Source organism: Penicillium malachiteum (genome assembly GCF_028827825.1).
Source record: "Penicillium malachiteum strain IBT 17515 chromosome Unknown utg000005l:1.0-9002435.0:326005.0-9005861.0, whole genome shotgun sequence".
Lineage (NCBI taxonomy): Eukaryota > Fungi > Ascomycota > Eurotiomycetes > Eurotiales > Aspergillaceae > Penicillium > Penicillium malachiteum.
The window spans coordinates 5,501,752-5,524,487 of record NW_026643099.1 but is presented as its reverse complement, the minus strand read 5'-3'; the positions used below and the strand labels follow the sequence as shown (position 1 = coordinate 5,524,487).

At 45.5% G+C, this 22,736-nt stretch overlaps 7 protein-coding genes across 7 annotated transcripts; 2 read left to right on the top strand and 5 right to left on the bottom strand.

The window, feature by feature from the left end:
* Positions 1-3,024: 3,024 nt before the first annotated feature.
* On the bottom strand, positions 3,025-3,360 carry N7483_012074 (uncharacterized protein; the record flags this gene model as incomplete). The annotated part of the gene is made up of 1 exon (XM_057095501.1): positions 3,025-3,360. The coding sequence occupies one exon, from the start codon at positions 3,358-3,360 to the stop codon at positions 3,025-3,027; it is 336 nt and encodes a 111-aa protein (XP_056941472.1).
* Positions 3,361-3,416: 56 nt separating this feature from the next.
* N7483_012073 (MFS transporter) lies at positions 3,417-4,514 on the bottom strand (the record flags this gene model as incomplete). The annotated part of the gene is made up of 1 exon (XM_057095500.1): positions 3,417-4,514. The coding sequence occupies one exon, from the start codon at positions 4,512-4,514 to the stop codon at positions 3,417-3,419; it is 1,098 nt and encodes a 365-aa protein (XP_056941471.1).
* A 1,474-nt stretch (positions 4,515-5,988) lies between these two features.
* Positions 5,989-7,290, bottom strand: N7483_012072 (uncharacterized protein; the record flags this gene model as incomplete). Its single annotated transcript, XM_057095499.1, has 2 exons — positions 5,989-6,758; positions 6,819-7,290. 2 exons carry the CDS (start codon positions 7,288-7,290, stop codon positions 5,989-5,991), a joined length of 1,242 nt encoding a protein of 413 aa, XP_056941470.1.
* A 710-nt stretch (positions 7,291-8,000) lies between these two features.
* On the top strand, positions 8,001-8,791 carry N7483_012071 (ubiquinol--cytochrome-c reductase subunit 7; the record flags this gene model as incomplete). Its single annotated transcript, XM_057095498.1, has 4 exons — positions 8,001-8,116; positions 8,327-8,435; positions 8,499-8,552; positions 8,702-8,791. The coding sequence occupies 4 exons, from the start codon at positions 8,001-8,003 to the stop codon at positions 8,789-8,791; spliced, it is 369 nt and encodes a 122-aa protein (XP_056941469.1).
* Positions 8,792-9,305: 514 nt separating this feature from the next.
* On the bottom strand, positions 9,306-10,605 carry alkA (DNA-3-methyladenine glycosylase II; the record flags this gene model as incomplete). The annotated part of the gene is made up of 3 exons (XM_057095497.1): positions 9,306-9,369; positions 9,425-9,547; positions 9,668-10,605. The coding sequence occupies 3 exons, from the start codon at positions 10,603-10,605 to the stop codon at positions 9,306-9,308; spliced, it is 1,125 nt and encodes a 374-aa protein (XP_056941468.1).
* Positions 10,606-15,721: 5,116 nt separating this feature from the next.
* Positions 15,722-17,117, top strand: ecm33 (GPI-anchored protein Ecm33; the record flags this gene model as incomplete). The annotated part of the gene is made up of 3 exons (XM_057095496.1): positions 15,722-15,785; positions 15,920-16,748; positions 16,823-17,117. 3 exons carry the CDS (start codon positions 15,722-15,724, stop codon positions 17,115-17,117), a joined length of 1,188 nt encoding a protein of 395 aa, XP_056941467.1.
* Positions 17,118-20,702: 3,585 nt separating this feature from the next.
* Positions 20,703-21,080, bottom strand: N7483_012068 (uncharacterized protein; the record flags this gene model as incomplete). Its single annotated transcript, XM_057095495.1, has 1 exon — positions 20,703-21,080. The coding sequence occupies one exon, from the start codon at positions 21,078-21,080 to the stop codon at positions 20,703-20,705; it is 378 nt and encodes a 125-aa protein (XP_056941466.1).
* Positions 21,081-22,736: the final 1,656 nt, after the last annotated feature.

Genomic DNA, 22,736 nt, shown 5'->3' with positions numbered 1-22,736 from the left:
GATACCTACACATGTGCACCGAGGCACGAATAGGACCTCGGGAGCGAGTTGCCCCAATCAACTTGAACGACCTTGGAATGATTTGAGGTTCCAATTATTTTTTTCAGTAAAGTTTGAACCATTCAATGTTTGAAGCAACTCGTATCTAGCAGCGCAAGGGCATGGGATATTCTACATATACTTGCTTTAAAATTACGTTATAGACACATACTAACACACTGACACATCGCAAACTACCCTACCCGCATGCATAAACCGCATTACTGTTCCTTCCCCTCAGAAGTGGGACTCTTAGTTCAGAGAGAAAAATCCTGACCAGCATGATGGCTAGCCTCACTCCTCTCTTGAAAACCGTCGGGCAAGTGGCGGATGCTAACACCCCACTCATCTGGTTCGAGCAGTGGTAGCTGCGTGAGCCTTGGAATTAGAGCGATACTCAAACGGACTTGCTACTCCTCTTGAAATTGATCATTTAGTCTTGAACTAGGCCATAGGAAAGGAAATTGGCTGTCATGTTGACGTAGAAAGACCCTTTTATTTGAAATATCGGTATCGAGGCTGATGCCTTGTAAAGGACTGGAAAATAAATCGCCATATCAACCTTGCAACCTTGGAAGGTTTCCACATTATTGAAAGTTGGTGGGCAGAACATAGAACAGAGCTTATCCAAGAATGGAGCCCAAGTGACATTCTGCTTGAAAAAGTACACCGACACTGAATCCTCCTTCAATCACCCCCACAAGATTCTCAATGATCACCCACGGCGTATTTGTTCTTCAAAGAGTAAATTTAGGCCGCCACAACCTATATGAAATATTTAGTAAAGAAGAGTCTCAAACATTGGAATCAAACTCACCTCGAAAGACATGATTGTCTTAGTTGTTCCAACACCGAAGAGGTTCTGGCAGTCATTGCATTTACTGCCAGTGAGAGTGTGCTCACTGCCTGTGCAATCCTGTCCGGAGTAAACCTTTACATTCCATGAGCTTCCAAGGCTGTCAGCTTGGACGGGGTGTATCTTTGCCAAGGAATCGAGATTCTCGCAACACTTAGCAGCTGAGTCACCGTAAGAGTCTAGCCCATGTTCAGATACACAGCCCTTAGATGAATAGAAATCGAGTCCCCAGTCAGTCGCGGCGGTGGCCGAGGAGACCAAAAGGGAGAGAGAGTGGGGAGGATGGCAAAAGCGCGCATGATGAAAGTAGTTCAAATATTTGATGAAGTGAGTTTTGAAAGCTTGAATGATGAACCTTGGAAGAGTATGATTCTAAGTGCTAGGAACAGGGACGGAGGGCCTACTATTTATACCTGCGTCACAGTCCATAGGTCTTCGGAACATTTTTCAACATTCGGTCTTATACCTAGGTACAACCTCTCAAACTTGCGGCCTTGATGGGGCTAATAGACCTGAATTCAAGTTCAAAATGTTTCTTCTACTATTTCCAGGTATACTATCGAATCAACTGTCTAATTGTGACCCCGGGGGCTCTTGGCGGAACCACTACCGACACTAAATCAACTTGAACTAATTCATAGTTCTGCATTAGCAGGTTCAGCTCGTTGAGTAAACATTTGAATTCATTCCTGCTCCATACCATGCCAAGGGAATTGGAAAGAAGTGTCTCACAATTTACGTATGAGCGGCCTAAATTAGTTGGGGGATCTAGCAGCTAGGGAAGCATGATTCTTCTGGAGCTGTCTGCCATTGACCAGTTCCAGTGGAATCCGGACCCTTTGATACTACATAGTGCATGTATAGTGGATATATGATTTTAGACCGGCCCCAGGGGCCAGGGCTCCAGGGCTCTCCTCCACTAAATCTTGGGGCTAAAGCCTTGGCACACCTCCAGATCACCGTGGCTAGTTGCTTAGAACGGCAACTACCGCGAAAACCCAGTGTGTGGAGAGTGAGGAGGGGACGTTCCACCGAGCAGATAGAGGCTCAAAATTGCAAGTGCTAAAACATAAACAGCTAATACTCCGATATCGAACTATACGCTATTAGTCACAAGACACCCAACTATCAACTTAGGACCAACTTGAATGGGATTCCAAGGTTGATGGAAATCAGAAACTCACAATTGGCTGTGGACTTATGTGGTTGTAGAAACTTCAGAAAGTTGTGTATGTGATAAACACTGCTAGAAATATGTAAAGTAGATAGGGAAATCGGCTTGACCAGTATACAATGACAAACTCTTTCCGGGTCCCACTCCAGGGCTTCCTTGGCGTATGTAGATCATCAATCAAGCGGCCCCGGGGCCGTACGAAGATGTGGGACCTGGAAAGAGTTTGTCGATGTACATTATGTACTGGCATTCAGGAAGAATCAGGTACAGAATGAATAATATCGAGGCTGGAGAAACTTGAAGAATGAACCAGAATGGTGTAAGGCAGTACACAAGTGAGCCGGCCTGAAGTCCTGACTCCTCCCTTTCCCCAGAAGTCACGAAAGTGGTCGTTTATTGCAGTTTCCAGAAATCAACATCAGTCTCCCAATATAGTAGATGGACGGTATAAAGTGACAGAATGACAGGTCTGTTTCAATTCAAGGTTGACATATAAATGTCATGATTGCCATTTACCATATTTCAAGGTTGCAACAATTATGATAGCTAGTACAAAATTGCAAATCTTGAATTCTCGTACAGACCTCGCTTTTCGGTCTAATAATCTCTTTAGGTCCGGTTCATTCTCACTCACTTAACTTTTCTTTTCTTTGTCTGAAATAGCACTGAGATTGCATGACAGCTTGCTAGCCCGAATAATGTGTCATTTCCTAGCTGCGGAAGGTGAGGTGTCTAGTGTGGGAAAAGGAGGATTTGGACCTACGTGGTGATTCGGACATACATTACGGTGTGGTGAGAGAACTATCTGGAGCCACCATACTACATAATGTACTTGACTTAGGGAAGGAAAGTAACAGGTGGTGAGGTCACAGTCTTCTAATTTCTAATACTCAGGCGGTGGAAAGACTGACATCTGGAGCTATCCTCAGATGATTCATAAGTCAATTGGAAGCCCTCAAAGAACTTCCTCTGCCATCTTCTCCCGCTCCTCAGCAGTAGCATCATACCAATGGAATGCAACATGGGCATCATCGCCAAACAAAGCACCAATCTCCTCAAGTGTTCTCCCCTTTGTTTCTGGGAAGAAGAAGTAGATCACTCCAATATAAAACAAAGAGGGAACAATTAGACACAAGTAGAACTTCCATTCAACTTTAGCCAGGGCCACAGGTGCTGCAACCATTGTCACCTCCGACGCAAGATAAAAGGCAGTAATACCCAAGGCCACGCCCTGCGTACGAAGATGGTTGGGGAATATGTCGGCGATGTAGATATACTGCGTTGCATCCATAAAGAAGCACCACCATAAGCAATAGAAAAAGACAAAGAATACTGCAGCGTGTAGTCCTACTGTGTTGTCTTCCCAAGATACTGAGCGCATAATACACACAGGAAAATCAAACAAACGACACAGCCAGTAGAGCCGATCAAGAGGAAGACTCGACGCCCATATCGGTCCACGTAGAACGCAGTCCATGTGTTTTCAATAAGCGTGAAACTAGCCCAGCAGGCATACAGCACCAGATGAGTTGGATCTTGGAACCCAATACTCTCATAAATCAAGACCCCGTAATTCGTAATAACGAATATACCAAGAAACTGATCTCCCCACATCAAGGCGCATGCAACAAGAGCACGTCGTCGATTAGCAGGAGTCCGAATAAGCTCATACCACTTTGTTGAAATCGACCGATCAAGCTCAAATTGTTTCTCGATCATGAAGAACTCCTGCCTTGCCTTGACAACATCGCGTTGCAGGCGAGTCACAACTGACAATACTTTCTCTCGATGTCCCTGCTGGAGTAACCATCGAGGTGACTCTGGCAGAAAAGGACTACCAACTAGAACAATCAAAGGAAATAAGACCTGAACAGCCAATGGAAATCTCCAGGAAAATGTAACTGCCGAGTCCGTGGACTTGATATGGTAGCACGCATACCCAAGCCATGCAGCCAGTGAATAGCCGACAGCATACATGACTCCAGTAACGGCAACCATCGCACCACGTGTCTCAGCGATCGCCATTTCTGCTTGGTATGTTGGTACAATACAAGCCAGAGTTCCCGATCCGATTCCCGCTACCAGTCGAGCGATAATGAACATGGTCATATTAACTGTACCAGCGCACAAGGCACCGCCAATAATCAAAACAATCAGACCAAACTGCATAGTCCATTTTCGTCCAAGATAGTCACCAGACCAAGCTTGGAATATCGATCCGATTATTGCGCCGGCAGAATTGACGCCATTGAGAGCGCCGATTATGTTCGTAGTATGAGCGTATCCCGGCTCGCCTTGAGAGGCAAGATCGAAGAATTTGTAAAAGTTCGGCTGGCCAATTGTTGATCCAATGATCACTAGTCCATAGGCAGATGAGATTGTTCCTACGGCCACATATGTGACAATCCAAAAGCTGTAAGTGTTTATTCCGAAGTTGCGGGACATCGTAGCAAAATTTGGAGAAACGGGTACAATTGCATCGGGGGCAGACCTACCAGTAGATAAATAGTCGGTAATGGACTAAGAAGAAAGATCAACTCTCATCTTTCCTGTATTGTTATTGTTTTCCGGTGGCATGCCTCTAGATTTCATAAATGCCGGTGGAAGGCTGGCAATCAATATTGGAGTGAACTCTATTGAACAGTATAAAATATGGGGAAATGCGGGGAACTTGAAGATTATCCATGACTTCATTTTGATATGCCTCGGTTTATTCAAATAGTATCGGTTAAGCAAAGCAGTATCCGGAAGTCTCTTCTAATATGTACTAGTAGTATTAAGAGAAAAAGAGCTTGGCTACCTTGGAATACATATCATCTTGACAGTCAATCATGGCAACAGGCATTCAATTTTCAAGTATGTAGCTGATACCGGAATAATTGGTTGTGTCGATAGAAAGTTTTCTTGAAACCCATTAGACGGCTTTGATCGACACGCTATTTACTGATGTTTGCAGACCAGCACTTGAGGAGATCTACTACATAGCAAACTTCAGGCCAGGATAACAGTGATTATACATTCAAGTTCCAGTACATTGACATGGATGCAAGGCAGACATTCAAACTTGAAGCTGCCACAACAACTTGAAAGCCTTATCCGGTCTTGGATACATCCTCCCAAATATAGAACATTATTCTCAAGGAATTACAGATCAAAGCTCCCAGGTGCCATCTCAAACTCCAAGTCATGATCATAATCGAGCCCTATGCAGTGTAATAATCAGCAGATGGAGGCTTTGACTAGGTACTATTCCTGAAGCAAATTACTAGTAGTTGAGTTTCGGATGGCTCCTTTCTTTTAGAGCTCTAAAACGACATTGAATTACCATATTGCAACCTTAGATAATATCATATGATTGCAGCCGATTTCTAAGTGAAAAAGAGATCAATAATAGTGTCTAGATAAGACCAATACCATATTTGAAGATTACTTCCAACCAATCAGTATTGTAGTGAAGCAGAAGTGGTGATGTGGAGTGCATATAAAGGAAATCAGGTAGTATGTACACAAGCATAGATAAATAACAAGACTTTGAGCATGCTTCAAAATCGCAGATCTTAGCTGCAGCTAGCTGCAATGCAAGATCTCTGAGCATGTGATCATGGTATCGGCTACAGAGGCTTCACATGCAAGGCCCCTGAGCAAAGAAAGGAAAAACACTGCCATCTATGCCGAGAATCTTCGAAAATAGTGATATGTTAGGATAATGCATGATAGAAAGGCCCATTCGCTGAAAAATCCACCCGCTGAAAAATCCACCCGGAAGCTATGAAGTATCTTCCATTCTAAACAGACCAAAAGGATGAGGTAAGGGGATCAAAGAGATAAAAAGAAGAGAGAGTTTTTGTGCGGAAATTCGGAGGCGGGATATGTTGAAAGGTGAGATATCTTTCTAAATTGATATGATATGTCTTAATTATCAAATCATGCTGGAAGCGTCGGCCTCCTTTGCCATTGCAAGGTTCATCTCACCCTCATGTTGGAAGGTGTGGATGACCTTCCTGAGGTACTCGTAAGTGAGCATTGTCGTCATGGCAGCCGGGACGGCTCGGAATAGGTTGGTACCAATTCCGGAATAAAACGCACGCCAACCTTCCTCTCGTAAAATGGTCTGACACGTGCGTAACATTCCGGAGTAACGAGGGCGAAGAGGCATCCCATCGGATGATGATGCTAGGGGTCGGCCTCGATCATGTGGGTGATTCAGGCCACCGCGGAAGACAATTTCTTCGTGTGATTGGGCCGGTGCAGTACGTTGCTGTGTTTGTAGTCGAGTTCGGAGGACTTCGTGAGGATATGTGATAGTGCTTGCACACACTTTGCTGAGAAATGTAGCGAGTGAAATTCCAATCCAGTGGGAGCTCCCGGTGTCTGGATGTTCTCCAATTCCATAGCCAGTAAATGCCATCTTCAGGTATTCATAAAGAGGGAATTGAATGGCCACATGACTGAGGCCCAGAAGAGCAGGTGTTAGTCCGGAGTAAAATGAGCGCAATCCTTCCACTTGGTACATCTTGCGAGCTGCGTCTATTGTCCCTGAGTATTGCCATGGAGCTCGGGCACCTTCGTGATTTTGTTTGAGACTCTGCGACATGAGTCTTGTTTTAATAACCCAAATGGGATTCGTCACAATCGTTGAGCAAGCACCGGCAGTGACCGAAGCATATCCACGGGATAGCCACCAGCTGTCTGTTATTAAAATTAGTTTAACGGTCTTCGGGTGACATGAAATCTAAGTAGAGAACTAACCGGTCTGCTCGTAGAAATATTCGCGAGTTCGGTCATAAATAGCAAGATAGACAGCCCAAGTAGGGAGATATCCCATCAACATTGGACCAAGTCCCTGATAAAGGCCTCGAAGACCATCTTCCCGTATTATCACTCTTCCTGTTCCAAGCATGCCTCGGTACAGCGTCTTTGTCTCCATAGCTGGTCCACTTCGCCGTGCAAACCCACCCTGGGCCTGCAGCTTGGTTTTGATAACATCGAGAGGGCAGGTCACAATCCCAGAGGCTACACCTGCAGCACCACCGCAGAAGGGAGCGATCCAAATATTTGGGACATGTGTGGATAAATTCTCCATGCGAGTCAAGAAAGCGGACTTGGACGGTTTATCGGCAACCTGCAGGTGGGAAGAGGGCGCAGTATTATCTCCATGGAGACTATCTGATTGCTCGGAAGAGCTTTTGGCAGCTCCGTTGCTGCTTTGATTCGGTCGCATCATGAGGAAGTTTTGCAGGTGTTCACGCTTTGTCTGCTTATCTGTCCGTCTTGATCACAGAGGGCTCCCAGACTCGAGCATATCGGGTGCTCGATCCGGAACCCAAGAATCCAGCTTTCAAAGCCCGGTAAAGGGGCGCGTTCGAGAGTATGGGATGTTTTCGTGACTAGGAATTGGGGGTTTTGGAGAGGGGAGTTTGCCGGAGCCGATGGTTACCGACGGGCTCTGATTGCGATGCTCTATGATGTCGGAGCACGGACTTGACCGGTGTGGGGGTTTTTAATTCGCCCTAGAAAGTGAGCTCCCCAAGAAGGGATCGGGTACTGCTTTATGAGATCACCAGCGCCATATCGGATCGACAAAAGGAGCTGTTTGAGTGTTAAAAAAGCGACCGGAGCAGAGTTCGGGATCGTGACATAGGGAATTGAGCAGTGCGAGGTGGAGTCACTGATTGGCACTTCTCTCCGCCAACGCCTGAGGCACCCGAAGTCTATATCACGGGACTGAACATCACGAGACCCGCGGACTCGACGTTAGTATATATCACGTGATATATGTTGCTGCCCCAGGTGTAAAACTGCCTCTTTCGGCTTAGTCTCTCAAGCTTCCGTTTTGCACAACCTCGCAACATCGGGTTAACTCGTGTTCAGCCGGACCGCCCTTTTTATCTTCTTTTGTTCCCCAGAGCTTCAGGATACCCGGGATTCAAAATGTCTGCTCCTTCATTCGCCAACTACATCGTCAAGCGCCCTCTGCTTAAGCGCTGGATGACCCCCATTGCCAACTGGTACACCGATGCCGCTGGTTACCGTCGTCTCGGACTGAAGTAATTATCGACCCCCCCTTCAGCCAATTCACTTCCACGGCGAGCAAATTGGAACAGCCGGGGCTTCACGACATTGAAAGTGACATGAATTGCTGCATATGAGCGGCCTCGATGCCATTGTCACCGCCCTGTCGCAATAAATGTCACCCGGCTATTCGGAGAACGCTCGCCGGTACTTTTCGCTTACCTCAATTGCTAACCAATCTCTAGGTTCGACGACCTCATCCCCGAGGAGAGCGAGGTTGTCCAGAAGGCCATCAAGCGTCTCCCTCCCAAGGAGGCCTACGACCGTGTTTTCCGTATCCGCCGCGCATTCCAGGTTCGTCCCGAACCCCTCCCTATTCTCCGGCTATTCATACGCTAACAGATATATCAATTGCAGTGCTCCATCTCTCACACTCTCCTTCCCCCGAACGAGCAGATCAAGCCTTCCGAGGTGAGTCTCCTACCCCCAAATTTCGCTCTCCCCGCATCCGACCCCGTATCGGCCAATCCGGTTGCAAGGATTTGTCACATATGACCCAAGAGCCTCAACACACATACTCTTTCTCATTCACCCCAATACTAATACTTATACTTATTTAGGACGTTGAGTACCTGAGCCCGATCATCCGTGAGATCGAGAAGGAGAACAAGGAGCGTGAGGACCTCGACAACCTCGTCGTCCGCAAGTAAATTGCCCAACCATGACGTATAAATACGTTGCGATTGACTATGAAAAACCGGTGCAATTCTAAGGGCTATGGGAATTTTTGCGTGCGATAGACCTTCCAGATTTTTATGCGACGGATACGGACCAGCCGTGGATGGTGGTGCCTAGATAATCCTATGTGTACTGATATATGTACAAATCGATCTTCTTTGTTCTTTCTTAGGAGTTGCCAGCAATTGAGATGTGTAGGCATGTTTAATGACTTTAAACCACGAGCAGACCGAATGTCTTTACTATGACGATGATCGAGCGCTACTCGAGTGGGGTTGTCCCTTGAGAAGTTGAGCTAGTTGGATATCCGAGACATGATCTATCATCCAGTGTGACTGAAGCTACCGTGCCAGGCCCATGGATCTCAAACAGAGAAACACAAATGCAAAATTACCCAGGTATACTAGTATGTATTACTCAATTGATTTGGAACATACTACATGCCAGGCCTGGATAGTACACATCCGAGTCAACCTTTGAAGCTATTCACCCTGTGAGGACGGCTACATCAACATTTTCGATCCGCCACATATACCACATGAATAGACTCCTATTGTGACTCAGTTAGCATGTATATGAGATGAATCAATAGCATTGAAACATACCTATACGGCGCAAATTTGGCCGCCAGCTCTAACATATCTTTCTCTGCCATATACTTGAACTTACCACCACCCTTTCCCTTCATTTTACTTACATCTCGGCCCATAAATGCAGCACAGCCTCGTCTTCAGAATGTCAGCACATATACTTCAAATCTCAGCCGGATTATATGCATCGGTTTCGCCCAGTATTGTGTGCACATACCAAGCCCCGGGATAAGGAACATAGGAAGAGAATCAACTTACTGAACTCCCAGATCTCCAGTCGAGAAGACATCAATCCGCTTCAACGCAAAGCAAGCAAACATTTCAACCGACCACTTTCCCAATCCCCGCACAGCGATCAACTTCTCAACAAGTTCCTCATCACTAGCGCGAGCCAACATCTGCGCACTAAGTTCGCCATTCGCGAACTTCTCCGCTAAACCCTGTATATATTCCGCCTTTCTCTGAGAAAGACCAGCCGTGCGCAGCGTCACAATATCACACCGAGCGACTTCTTCAGGTAACGGAAACTTCGAACGACCATTCTCCGCAATCGAATTCTCCAGATCAAAAAGTGCCAGGAACTTATTCCGAATTGACTTGGCCGCGGCGCCTGAGACCTGTTGTCCAATGATACTGCTTGTCAAGCTATTGAAGGGATCAACCTTCTCTGCAAGACCTTCCGGAGAAAATAGCGGGCAGGGATGCAGCTCGATTACTGTTCTGAGACGCGGGTCTGTGGCGATTAAATGCGCAAGCCCTTTCTCGAGTAATGTTCCAGTTGTAGCTGCTGGTCGAGGGAGACCAGTCTTTGAAGGTGAGGCATCTTCTGTGCGGGGTGGATAGGCTGAGACGGAGGAGCCGTGGGGTGTCAGGAGCGTTACGTTTGTTCGGTGCGGGTCGACTGGACGGTCGAGGGGAGGTGGGGTGTGAGGTCTGTTGTTGGGGGTATCAGTAGTAACACTGTTTTCGGCTAGTTTCTGAGTAGAGTCGTCTGTAGTGGGTGGTTCTGGTGACCAGTAAGAGGTTGTTGGCTTTTCAGGTGCCTTTGTTGGTTTTGGAGCTGTTTTCTTGGTTATCGCCTTGCGAGGCTTAGTGACGGAGCTGTTCTGCACCCTGGTCACTTTGACTGGTGAGCTCGGTAGTGGGGGTTTGATGCTTGGAATTGCACTCAATCTAGCTGAGCGCCTGAGCGACATGGTAGTACTTGCTTATGATGTTGTTTATTCTGATTTGAGATGAACCCCTGAGTGAGAGATAGGATATGGTCGGATTCTTGGTAGAATCGAGTCCCCGGATTCCAGGCAGACGCGCGCCAAGCTTGAGCCCCGTTGATCCGCATTCGTATCCGTTGCTATGATTCTACTATATATATATATGCAGGCTTGAACTGATTCTTTTTAATTTAATTTAATACAGAATTCGAACTTAGATGAACACCTAGTTAAAGCACAGGCTGGGTCAATATCAGACTGTGCATTAATCTCAACTTCATACATCAATTGTCCTATTCCTCTGCTAGCTTCCTACGGCAATATGAGTTCACCAAGGTTCACTGGCAGATATACATTATTCAATTTGAAGATAACAATACTACTAGTCGTACTTGCTACTAGTACTACTGGCACCAACATGTTAGATCAAACTAGTAGCATATGGATCTTGGAATATCTGCACGGGTAATATTCTCCCTGCCTTTCCAATTCAACCTGCGCTGTATGGATGATGTCCATACATACTACCTACTATCCTCAATGTCGGTCCTTTCAGAAGGCTCTCACTTGGGCCCACCAGTATCTACAACCAGAATTGAATGTCTGGTTTGGCATTGAAGGTCCTCTCCGGATGCCTGACACGATTAAGGTCTATAAGCAGATGACGGGCAGGTTCAAGTTCAAATGCCGACTTGGATCAAGTAAAGCTGCTGATCCCAAACACTGAGTCCAATAATCTACTTCAAGGGACAACCCACCCGAACGGTCCCTTTAAAGAAGAACCGGTGTTTTGCTTCCCTATTGGAGCGTCGTTCATGAATAGCTTGTTTACATACTGGTGACAGAAACAATGGGGATGGAAATGGTGCTCAGTAATTCAGCTCACTTGGCTAACATCTGAAACCTGGCTGCAGAGTATACGAGAATATTGCAAAGAACTTGATAAGATCAATCAATCAATCAATCAAGGATATACAGGTGGATGATATCCCCAAAAATTTTAGACGAAAAGCCATACTAGTATATTTATGCTTTAGGCGGTTGTCGCTAAGGCTGACATATTCGCTCGAAATTGTTGTTGTGCACGTACAGTGCAAAGTATAAAATCCTTTGAATCAAAACACTGGTCATTGATTGGAGCAGAAAATTCCGTTGTCTTGTATAAGCTTAGACATTGACTCAAATCTGATGGTGGCTGGTGAGATGACACCCAATTGAATCAGCCACTTCAACCTTGGAAGCGACCGTTAACACCCGGTCTAAATATAACAGACTTCCAGGTTTAATGATCAAAGCAAAAGATTTCCTTGCATTGATTGGCGGGATGACGGTAATTTTGAATCCATGGACAGTCAACTCAACGTCCATGCATGAAAGTCATGTAATTGGACTGATCCATTACACTCCGCACTTGTTCCAAGGAACGGAGTCAAGGAACGAGATTCAATGCGAATGAGGTCCACGAGTTCTCTGAACAAGTGAACAGCAGTTTAAACTCCGAGCAACGCTAATGTACGAACAAAGAACCAGCTGGCATCCTCGCAGTAGAGTGCTTTAGCGTGCATGTATAGTCTGTATAGTCAGTATAGCCGGGGTCGCGGTTAGTAGGGCTTGCGTCATCTACGGATGCCGAACTTGGAACTTGGAAGCTGGAACTTGTCAAAATCCGAGGTGCTTTTCAAGAGATTCTCCGATGAAATTTTTTTATTCCGATTGTAAGTGGGGTTCAAAGTCAATCATCCACGGTGTATCAGAAAAAAAAAACCTATGATCCGTCAAATCGAACCAATAGTTGGAATTTTGACTAGGAAGATCCTCAACGGACGTTGTGTGCCCCGTACCAAGTTCGAAACGAGATGTTAATCCCTGTTTGTGCGACAAAAATCAAGGCTGGCAGTTATTATGTACTACATGTAACCTAAATTTTTCAACCTTGGAGGGTTCCTGTGTAATCTAGATTGTTTAACTATGTACTCTGGACCAGAGAGAAGCCTGAGAGAGAAAGGGTTCACGTCAACTCATAATGGAGGGTCACTTACGGAGTAAACATTAAGCTACTGTGGTTTTGGCCCCAAATAATCGGACTTAAAAGACAATCCCCATTGAAAACCCAACCAACCCCAGAAGAGCATGCTCAATTCCTGGTAGAGGGGAGAATGTAGATGTAAATATCTCCCAGCCTCCCCCTGCCCCTTATTTACGTTCTCAACTTGAAGAACATCAAAGCGTGGACGACTGCCGAGGTGCCACGCATTCCGCAACACCAAAAAAAGAAACCGATCTGTCAGGCGGACAGCGGAATGTGAGTCAAAATGCGTAGGATAGCCGACAACAGTTTAAACAACATCACCAAGTGAGACTAGTCCGGTCCCCTAGGGCCGCGCGGTACTCGTACTCATATTTGTGGCGTTGAAAACATTTGAACTTGGGACTTTTGCCCCCCGGACTGTAGTAAACAAGGATGGGCTCCGTAACTAAAGTACATTGATTAGTTCTCCCGGCTCGGGATTCCCGCTAGACCTGCAGGATAACGCGGCCATGGAAAGAACTTGTATGGATAGGGTGAAATTTCTTCAAATCGATATCAGAACCCCAGTTTGGTCAAGCGATGTTGGCAAGTGGAGTTGGTTAGGTTAATGGTTGTCAAGGTGGAGCGATGGAGTCGCAGAGGAAGTTGGCAGCGTCCAAGATCTGAAACAAATTCGTACGTGTATTGATGACAACTTTTACGGATCCTGTACCAAATTACTGTAAGATTGGAAATGCACGATGTGACCATCTTGCTTTGAATATTGGAATTCATAGGCTCTTAATGCCCTTGGCAGGGTCTAGGATTTTATAATTTTTCAAATCATTTGGGCAACAACTTGATTCTCTCGTTGTAAACAGGCAGCCATATAATTCGCACCTGCATATGCAGATATCAACTTGAACTTGATTGAACTTGAAGGGCAAGGTACCCCGACAACCGTGCGGATCCTGAGTCCGAGTCTATGGCGCTCTGGACAGCCGATCATCGCAACCCAGTGACAGATTGATCTGGACTCAAGACTCGCAAGCGTGTTTCATTTCAAATATTCTTGGATGTTTACCCACAAAGTATGATTCAGATTCCTATGTTAATTTTGAAGAAAACTTGAACCAGAATGAAATGTCAACACTGAAACTCGAAAATATGCATTGTCTCAAATGCTATCGACTGGTGAGCTGTTAAAATGCAGGGTCACTGTAATCAAGATCCTGTATTATCTGTATTAACTGCTATCAGGCCTCATGGCGATCCCAATATGCCCAAATTCACTAGTATTCGGGATTAAAAATGGACTTGCAGGCACATGGGTCCATAAGCTAAATCTGTTGCTCGGGGGATTGATTAATCAACATTTGAATATTTGAAGATTGGTTTCAGTTGGTTATTTTTTGTTTTCATGATAATATATCACGATCGCATAAGCTGTCACCTATCGAATAAAACAACGGGACCCCTCAGATAGAAGACCATATTTCGGGAACACAGCGAAGATTGACATTAATCCAGGGTAAATCATTCCAGCGTGCCAATCAGAAACCAAACATACCGGGGCCGTGAACGATAGCGGCAGGGGGGGCGCAGCGGGTCCATGAAGGCTTGAATTCCTGCAAATTTAGATCGACCACAGCGGAAAAAGTCTTCTTTTCATATGATTATTGACAAATAGGCGAGATCATGTTATTCAAAATTGAAACAACGATGAAAAGCTAACATATTGTCCTCGTCATCTTCTAGCTTTCATTATGGAATTAGGTTGATCAGGGGATGAAATTGGATATAATGGATGACGACAACTTCTGATAGATACGGTGATGGGGCCATTGAGCTTAACCGTTTCAGGGATCGAGGTGAGATAGTAGTAAATTAAACTGTAAGTAATTATACACATATTCATCTTAATTTTGTTCAGTGGCTATGAAGCACAGAACATTTGAAAGGGAGCTTCCAAGTTATAATATTATCTGACTAAGGAGTACGGGGTACCTAGGTAGGTATGAGTTCACCATCTGTTGCCATTGCAAAGGCCAACACCAATTGATAGCAAGTTCACGAAAATGTGATGATCTCCTCGGGTTTTATTTTTGTTAAATTTGCTTTTTGAGTCACTGCATAGTTGTTATCAAATGTTGTTGCTTTTGTACTATCCAAGTTGCAGTACAATGCATTCTTCATACAAGGACGGATTATCGCTGTACAATTGAGCAGCTAGAAGAATCTAATGCAGTGGCAATTTCCTGCACTAAAGCACATCCTACTAATACAAACCAAAACATGGCGTGGACGATGTCAAAAAAAGAATTATGGAGTCAATATAGAGAGCTATCCAAATATCCTATTCCCAGTTAAGCTATTGATCCATAACTCCAATTCTATTTTGGCCACCAACTTCCACAATGAGTCTATATTATTTCCCCCCCTTCTCTTGGTTTTCATGCTTGCAGAGCCATGGGTAAGCTCGATACAGTTTACACGTGTGGAGAAAAGAAATAAATAATAAAAAATTATGAGTTTCGGGCTCCACTGGATGGAGAAAGGGGGCTGGATTGGCGAATCGGTGCATGATGATGTGTTACGGAAACAGCACCATAACCAAACTAAATTGCACTAAAACCGCGGACCAGCTGCGGACCAAGACTGAAAAATACACCAAGAAGCAACAAGAAGCACCAAAAATTAAGAAAAAAAGCAGGGAAAAAACAGGAATTGGAGCCAGATGCGGTATTATGTTGTATTACCCCCTTGGGTATTGTGTGTATACAGTGTATTGGTATTTATTTACATGGTTTGAGTCTCCACACCTAAGACGACGCCTCCCTTTCCTCTCTTTCTCCCGAAACTTCTTATTCTTCTTCTCCTTCCCCCCCAAACCCGTCCACTCGTTCTTTCCTTATAGCCTCTCTCTCGTTCTGAGGTATTTTCTTCCACTCGTTCTCACTTGTTTTTTTTTTATTTTAATTTTCTCTACTCATTGGTACGTTCTATTCTTCCTTCAGGTCTATTGCCTTCCCTCCCCCCTGAACTCATTGTGCATTAATTAACACGGTCGCGTCCATCAGAGTTCAATCCGTCATGTCCTTCGCCAAGTACCTTCTGCCTGCCCTGGCAGCTTCCAAGTTTGCCTTGGCTAGCGACTGTAAGTCTATCCCAACGTCCTTGTGTGTGGAAGAGAAAAGAATCATACGGAAGCGCAAAAGACAAGAGAAAAGAGCAGGCAGGGGAAAGGGGTGGGGAATTGCTAGGGTCCAGGTTTACTAACTCGCGATGCAGCTTGCGGCGCTACCACTATCTCTAGCCAGACTGACGCTGATGCCATCTCCTCCTGCACCACCATTAGTGGCGCCGTTACCATCGATGAGAGCTACTCCGGCTCCCTGGATCTCGGCAGCATCGAGAAGATCACTGGTAACCTGATCTGCAACGGCGGTAGCAACGTCACCAGCATCACCGCTGCCGACCTTGTCACCATTGGCAAGAATTTCACCCTTGAGGGTCTGACCTCCGTCACCTCCCTCAGCTTCGCTGCCCTGACCACCATTGGTAGCATCTACTGGGAGGCTCTTCCCGAGCTGCAGTCTCTTGACTTCACCACTGGTGTCACTGATGTTGGTGACATCAACATCATTAACACTGGTCTGACTTCCCTGGACGGTATCTCCCTGAATACCGTTGGTCAGTTCGACATTGAGGACAACGACTCCCTGGTCACCGTCAACATCAACAACCTCATGAACGCCACTGGCATGATTAACTTCGCTGGTAACGACGACTCTCTGATTATTGAGCTCCCCAACCTGAGCAGCGGTACCTCCATGACTTTCCGTAACATCAGCAGCATCTCCGTCCCCTCCCTGAAGAAGCTCACTGGTCAGCTCGGTTTCTGGGGCACTGACTTCTCCACCTTCTACGCTCCCAACCTGACCACCACCGGTGACCTTGTTTTCAGCGATAACTCCAAGCTCAGCAACATCTCCATGCCCGTCCTGGTTACCGTCGACGGTGGATTCGCCATCAACGGCAACGACGCTCTTCAGGTTATTGACCTTCCTAAGCTTACCACTGTTGCTGGTGCCATTGACTTCACCGGTAACTTCTACGAGTAAGTTTTTCTACCCTTATCATGTCTGAAGTCAGATGAGCGATATTTTTTCAAATATACTAATGCATCTGCAGGGTTGAGTTCGGTTCTCTCACCACTGTTGACGGTGGCTTCAAGCTCGACTCCACCAACGGCTCCTTCTCCTGCAACAACCTCAAGTCTGAGTACAAGAGCTCCGTCAAGGGTACCTGGTCTTGCAACGCTACCGACCCCGATGCCACCAGCAGCTCCAGCTCCAGCTCTGGTACCAGCAGCTCCTCCAGCTCTAGCAGCTCCAGCACCAGCTCCGGTGCCGCCATCGCCAACGGCATTGCCGCCCCTGTCGCCGGTGCCGCCGCTATCTTCTACGCTCTTGCTCAGTTGATCTAAGTGTAGAAAATATTTTGGAGGGATGGAAAGAAAGTTTTTGAAGAGATTGTAGATGCAGTTCCACCAAGCAACGGTTTCCTTTTTTATTCGCTTTTTACATTGCTGTTCTCATGATAATAATTGGTCTTTTTGAGGAAAATTCGCAATATGGATTCTGTCCTCAGAAGACAACCACCTCGTCCCCGTTTCATCGGAAAGGAGTTTACTTTATATTACCCCTCGTCCTTTCTTATTGTTTCAATGTCTGTTTTACTGGAGCGCACTCTGTGTTCTAATGTATTCGGTTGCCACTTGTACCTTGTTCTAGTCCTTACTTCGACCTTGTAGCTCGTAGGCTGCAGCTGCATCCATTATTCTCCCTTACATATATTTTCCTAGTCGGAGCGGAGCTCCAAGTCGTGCATGTTGCCCGGATATGCAAGTCATCCAGATGTCTGTTCAGGCATCAATTCAATGTTGACATCTGGAACTTGAATTACGGGGTCGCATTGTATACAGGTCCAGAACTATTAATACAAGTAGGTACCAACTTGAAGTGACAACTTGAATTTCACCATTATAACATTGAAACCTTAGAAGATACCACCACTATGTAGCACTGGCACTGGCATACTGTCGCTTCAACTTGAAGTTGCCTTTCCCTCCATAACCCTTACCGTCCTCCTGGGCATCGCTTCCGCAACTTGAACTTGAACAGTCTCTAGTAGTATATGTCATTCAACATTGATCATTGACTACCTTCCAAGGTTAGGGCTGCCAATGCCACCGGCAGTGGTTCCAAGGTTGGCGCTCCGGAAGTACGAAACTATGGGCAGAAGTGCGGAGTGCTACGTAAACACGAGGGTACGGCCTCCACGGCTTCGGGCCAAGAGACCACACCACTCGGCATCATGATGCTAGTGCTTGGTCCAATCAATAGTCTACATATGGTCGGTGGAAAGAACTTGAAACCCCAAGTCTTGTTCTCGTGCATACCTAACACTTGGGACATGCCCAGATAGTATGGGACTTTGAACATGAACTTGAAACATCCAGATAGTATGCCTCCGCTCGCCCTCACATGCATCTCCGAAATCCTCATGCGTTGGAATGATATTCCTACAAGTTGAAGCTCAATATTCAAAATGTTGGCGGCACTGTATCGTTTTGTCTAGAGATGGTGTTTTATTTCCTATTACCCCCTCCAGTGCCTACCAGTGGGTATTTTCCTCTGTTGGCCTCACAGACTTCAAAAATACACAGGTGGTTACATAGGTAGTGTCAGTGGTGCTCTCATTTCTAGGGGTTCCTTTTGGTGCCTTCAAGTTTAATGGCTCAGGGCTGACTTAGGTAGTTTAGTCTGTTTAGTCTGTCTTATCTACCCAGCCTATGAGGTCTACGAGGTCTACGGAGTGTGCGTACCGGGTGTACGGTGCGGGTGATCTGCCTGGTCTGTCTGGTCTGCCCACAATGTCCAAAGTTATAAATATCCTATTCTCTTGGTAAAGACTGCATTAATGAGTGCTGGCCCAGAAAAGAAGAACTCTATTTCTGAGAATATTTTGTACCCAATGAAGCGCATAGATGCTTGAAACTAGATTTTGAATGGCCTGATTGAGTGGTAGTTAAGGCAAAGGCAAAGGCTTCTTAATACCTACAAATCCAATAAAATAAAGAATTTATGTCGGTAAATCACTGCCGCAAATACCGTGAACAGTTTCAATGCCGAAAGATTGAACTGATAATTAAATTCATTGATGAGATCTTGCTCCGTCTTTCAAATCACATTGGGGGTGTTCAAGTTAAAAAAAGAACTCACAAATTCCTGATTTCGATGATTCAGATCCAATCGGCCCGACGCAGTGAAAGGCTTTCATCCAAGCGATTGCGTACATGGGATATCACGACTCGGAGGGTAGAACTTGAAGCTTGCAATCCGTAGGCGGGGACATCCACGTCTTTTTGACAGGCCGGGAGAGTACATCCACTGTAAGGCTGCTCGGTAACTTTCTTGGTTCGCTTGATTGGTCGGTTCGATCATCGGACAGGACTCTTTGTCACTTTCGTCCTTCAGAACTCGGTATTTGAGGCATTTCTGCCGGGTACGCATCATTTTTGTGACATTCCCGGGCTACTGGCACAGTACGAACGAACAGAGGGCTTTAGTCAAAGGTCACTATCAACGCTGACGCAGTGGTTTAGTAGTAAAATCAGGACTAAGGGGTTTAGGTGGTGTTAGTGAGTATCTGGAAGAGCAGATGGCTGATGGCAAAAAAGAGGACAGGGCACTCGTCCTGGTCTTTGAGATGTGACGCGTCTATTGGAATGATACATACATATGTACTGCCCACGGGCATACATAGTATGTATAAATATGCCTTCGCAGAGGAATGAAGCAGCTTCATTTGCAAATTTTGAAGAGAACCAGTGTGGACCGTGACGTGGGGGGTTGCAGTGCCAGTGGCTGAGTTACTACTACCTAGGGAGTAATTAATAGTTAACAGGACGGTAGGGCAACGTTAAAGCCCTGGCGATTTACTACTAGTACAAACTCTCTATGTTCCTATAACCTCACATGTGCATATCTAGTACGAATAATTATAAAATTACACGAATAGGAGCAAGCTGACCAAATTAACGACTTCGGGATGATTTGAGGTTTGAATTATTGTTTAGTAAAGTTTCAAAGCAACTTTTTGTCTTTATCTAGAACCAGGCGCTAAATACATACTACTAGCAGTATTCACTTATTATCAAATTATCGGTAATGATATCCGCGGACGATAATATACTAGAAAGAGCGCAAACTAGGAAGGCAAGGAACGATATCTGGTGAAGTGTGAGGGAAGGAAGGAAACTACGAACTGAGAGCTGGATATCAACAACATGGTGGTCCGAACTATCTATCTACAGATGGGACCACTGATGTTGGCATAATACTAGTACCATTTGCCTATATCACATCGACATTTTCTCAAATTCTCGATGTCGATTGCCGGAACGATATCGGCAGACTTTGAGGTGACTGTCCATTCCCTCATAGTGAGACTCTAAGGTCAGCGAGGAAAATTCTAAAATATTGGCCAGCATGACCAGCATGACAACTGTCAGGCAAATGGCAGATGCTAACGCCCCACCTAGTATCTAGTACAGGTACATAGTGATACCTAAGTGAGTTAGAGCAATACCTAGGTACTTGGACGAACTTGATGCTTTACTTCTCTTGAGAACTGATTATTGATCATTTAGTTTTGAAGTGGACCATAGCAAGAAAAAGATTTCTGTCATTTTTGGTGTAGAAAGACCCCCTTACTTGAAATATTGGTAGTATTGACGGTGTTTATGACTTATAAGGGACTAGAAAATAAATCGTCATATCAACCTTGGAACCTTCAAATATTGGAGGGATTCCATATTATTGAAAGTTGCGGTTCTTGTATAGTAGAATATAGAACAAAGAACATATAATGCCGAGACCAAAGCTCAAGTAACACTTTACTGAATCCTCCGAGTCCCTCAATCTCCCATAATATCCTTAAATGATCACCCACAGCGTAGTCGTTCTTCAAAGAGTCAATTTAGACCTTGACAATCTATATGAAGTATTTAGTAAAGAAGTACTGGTATCTCAAACATTGGGATCAAACTGACGTTCCAAGACAGGATTGTGTCGGTTGTTCCATCACCGAAGAGGTTCTGGCAGTCATTACACTTGCTGCCAGTGAGAGTGTGCTCACTGCCGGTGCAATCGGCTCCGGAGTAGATCTTCGCATGCCATGTGGTTCCAAGACCGTCACCTTGAACGGCGTGGATCAACTTTTCGGACTCGATATTCTGGCAACCATCGGAAACGCTGTCGCCATAAGACATGAGTCCATGAGCATCGATGCAGCTCTTTGATGAATAGAAATCGAGTCCCCAGTTGGCAGCGGTGGCCGAGGAGACAAGAAGGGAGAGAACGGGGAGAATGGCGAAAGAGCGCATGGTGAAAGTAGTTTGATACACTTGAAGTGAGTCTTGAAAGTTTGGAAGAAGAGTATGAGTCTAAGTGCTGTGAACGGGGACCCATGGGCTACTATTTATACCCGCCCAGGTGTCTATCCAGAGCATATTTCAACCTTTGGTCTTATCTAGCACAACCTTAGAGAGTCTTGAACGCGTGGCCTGACAGAGTCAATAGACCTGGATTTCAGTCTCTTCTACTGTCTCTAGGTGTGTTACTAGAATGAAGTGTCTGATTGTGGGTTTGTAGCCTGATCACCACTGGCACTAATTCAACCAAATCCTAGTTCTGCACTAGCAGGTTCAGCTCGTGGAGTAAATTCATTGCTGCTCCACGCCGTGCCAAGGTAATTGGATGGAAGTGTCTCACACTCACAAATTGCATGGCCTAAATTCTTTGGGGAGCTATGTAGCGACTACTAGCAGCTAGAGAAGCCTTCTTCTGGGGTTTTTTGCCACTGATCAGTGGACTCCGGACCCTCTGTAGTGGATATACCATTTTAGACCAGCCCCGGGGCCATGGCTCCGCTAAACTTGGGGCCAAGGCCTAAGGCTCAATCAAGGAACCGACGACCTTGGTCCACCTCACCGGCTAGATCATTTTTTGGCCCGGCTCCAGTAATTGATAAGATCGGGATTCATTCAGGAGTCAATCGGGAAGCCATACTGGAGATGATCTTGAAGAGTGTCTCATACATGCACATGTGGTAGTTCCGAGTCGAGAGCCCTGGAGGCTTGTACCAGTCATCGAATTACACATGCAATGAAGTGCTTCGAGCTCACCCACCTGGGCAGCTCATCATATAGTAAATTATGTAACATTTGAAGGGACATCTGGGGAGGACAGGAAGGCACGAGCCCACTTCAAGTTCTAACTCAATGCAGCCTTCAGGGCTCTCATTGAGAAATTTGTCAAGTGGGACCGGTTCCAGTGTTGATTTACTCGAGTTTTTAGTTAAGCTAAGCGGCAGGGCCGGCAGCGCCGGGATAAAGGCCTAGGTAAGCTCCTTCAAGTTCCAGCTTCTAGCTGCGATGACGCGGCCTCGGCAGTGAATATGATATGCCATCCATCCATCCACTGCACATGTGCCCAGTGGCATGTATCAATACTGGATAAATCACCTGCCAGTGGGCAGTAGGTCAGAATTACTACTATCTTAGCGTACCTATACCAACCTTGTGTGCATTCGCTTGTACATTACTTATATTCGTCCACCCTAATTGGGTAATTTGTAGTGAAAATAACAGGTTCAATATTCATGTGAAGTTTCTGGTTTTATTAATGGCTCCACCAATTTAGGTTTAACTCGCAGCCCTGGAGTACATTCAAACATTCATTTGAACATTCAAATGTTTGAATGTTATAGGGGCTCAAAAATTTCTCCTCTGGAATATATATTATCCGCCTCCGGCTCGGCAGAAAAAGCTTAGATGCAAATCAAATACCATATATACGTCCACGACCTAGTAGTTTAGACCAACCCATAATTGAAACTAACTTGAAGTCCGCTATACCTCCATAGTTGTAGCAGAGCGAAATAGTCTTAACTACCCCCTTTTTCAAGACTTTCGTCCGAGCTTTGATGAGGGCATATATCTTCACGTGTAAATCGATTCAATTCGATAATTGCTGTCTCT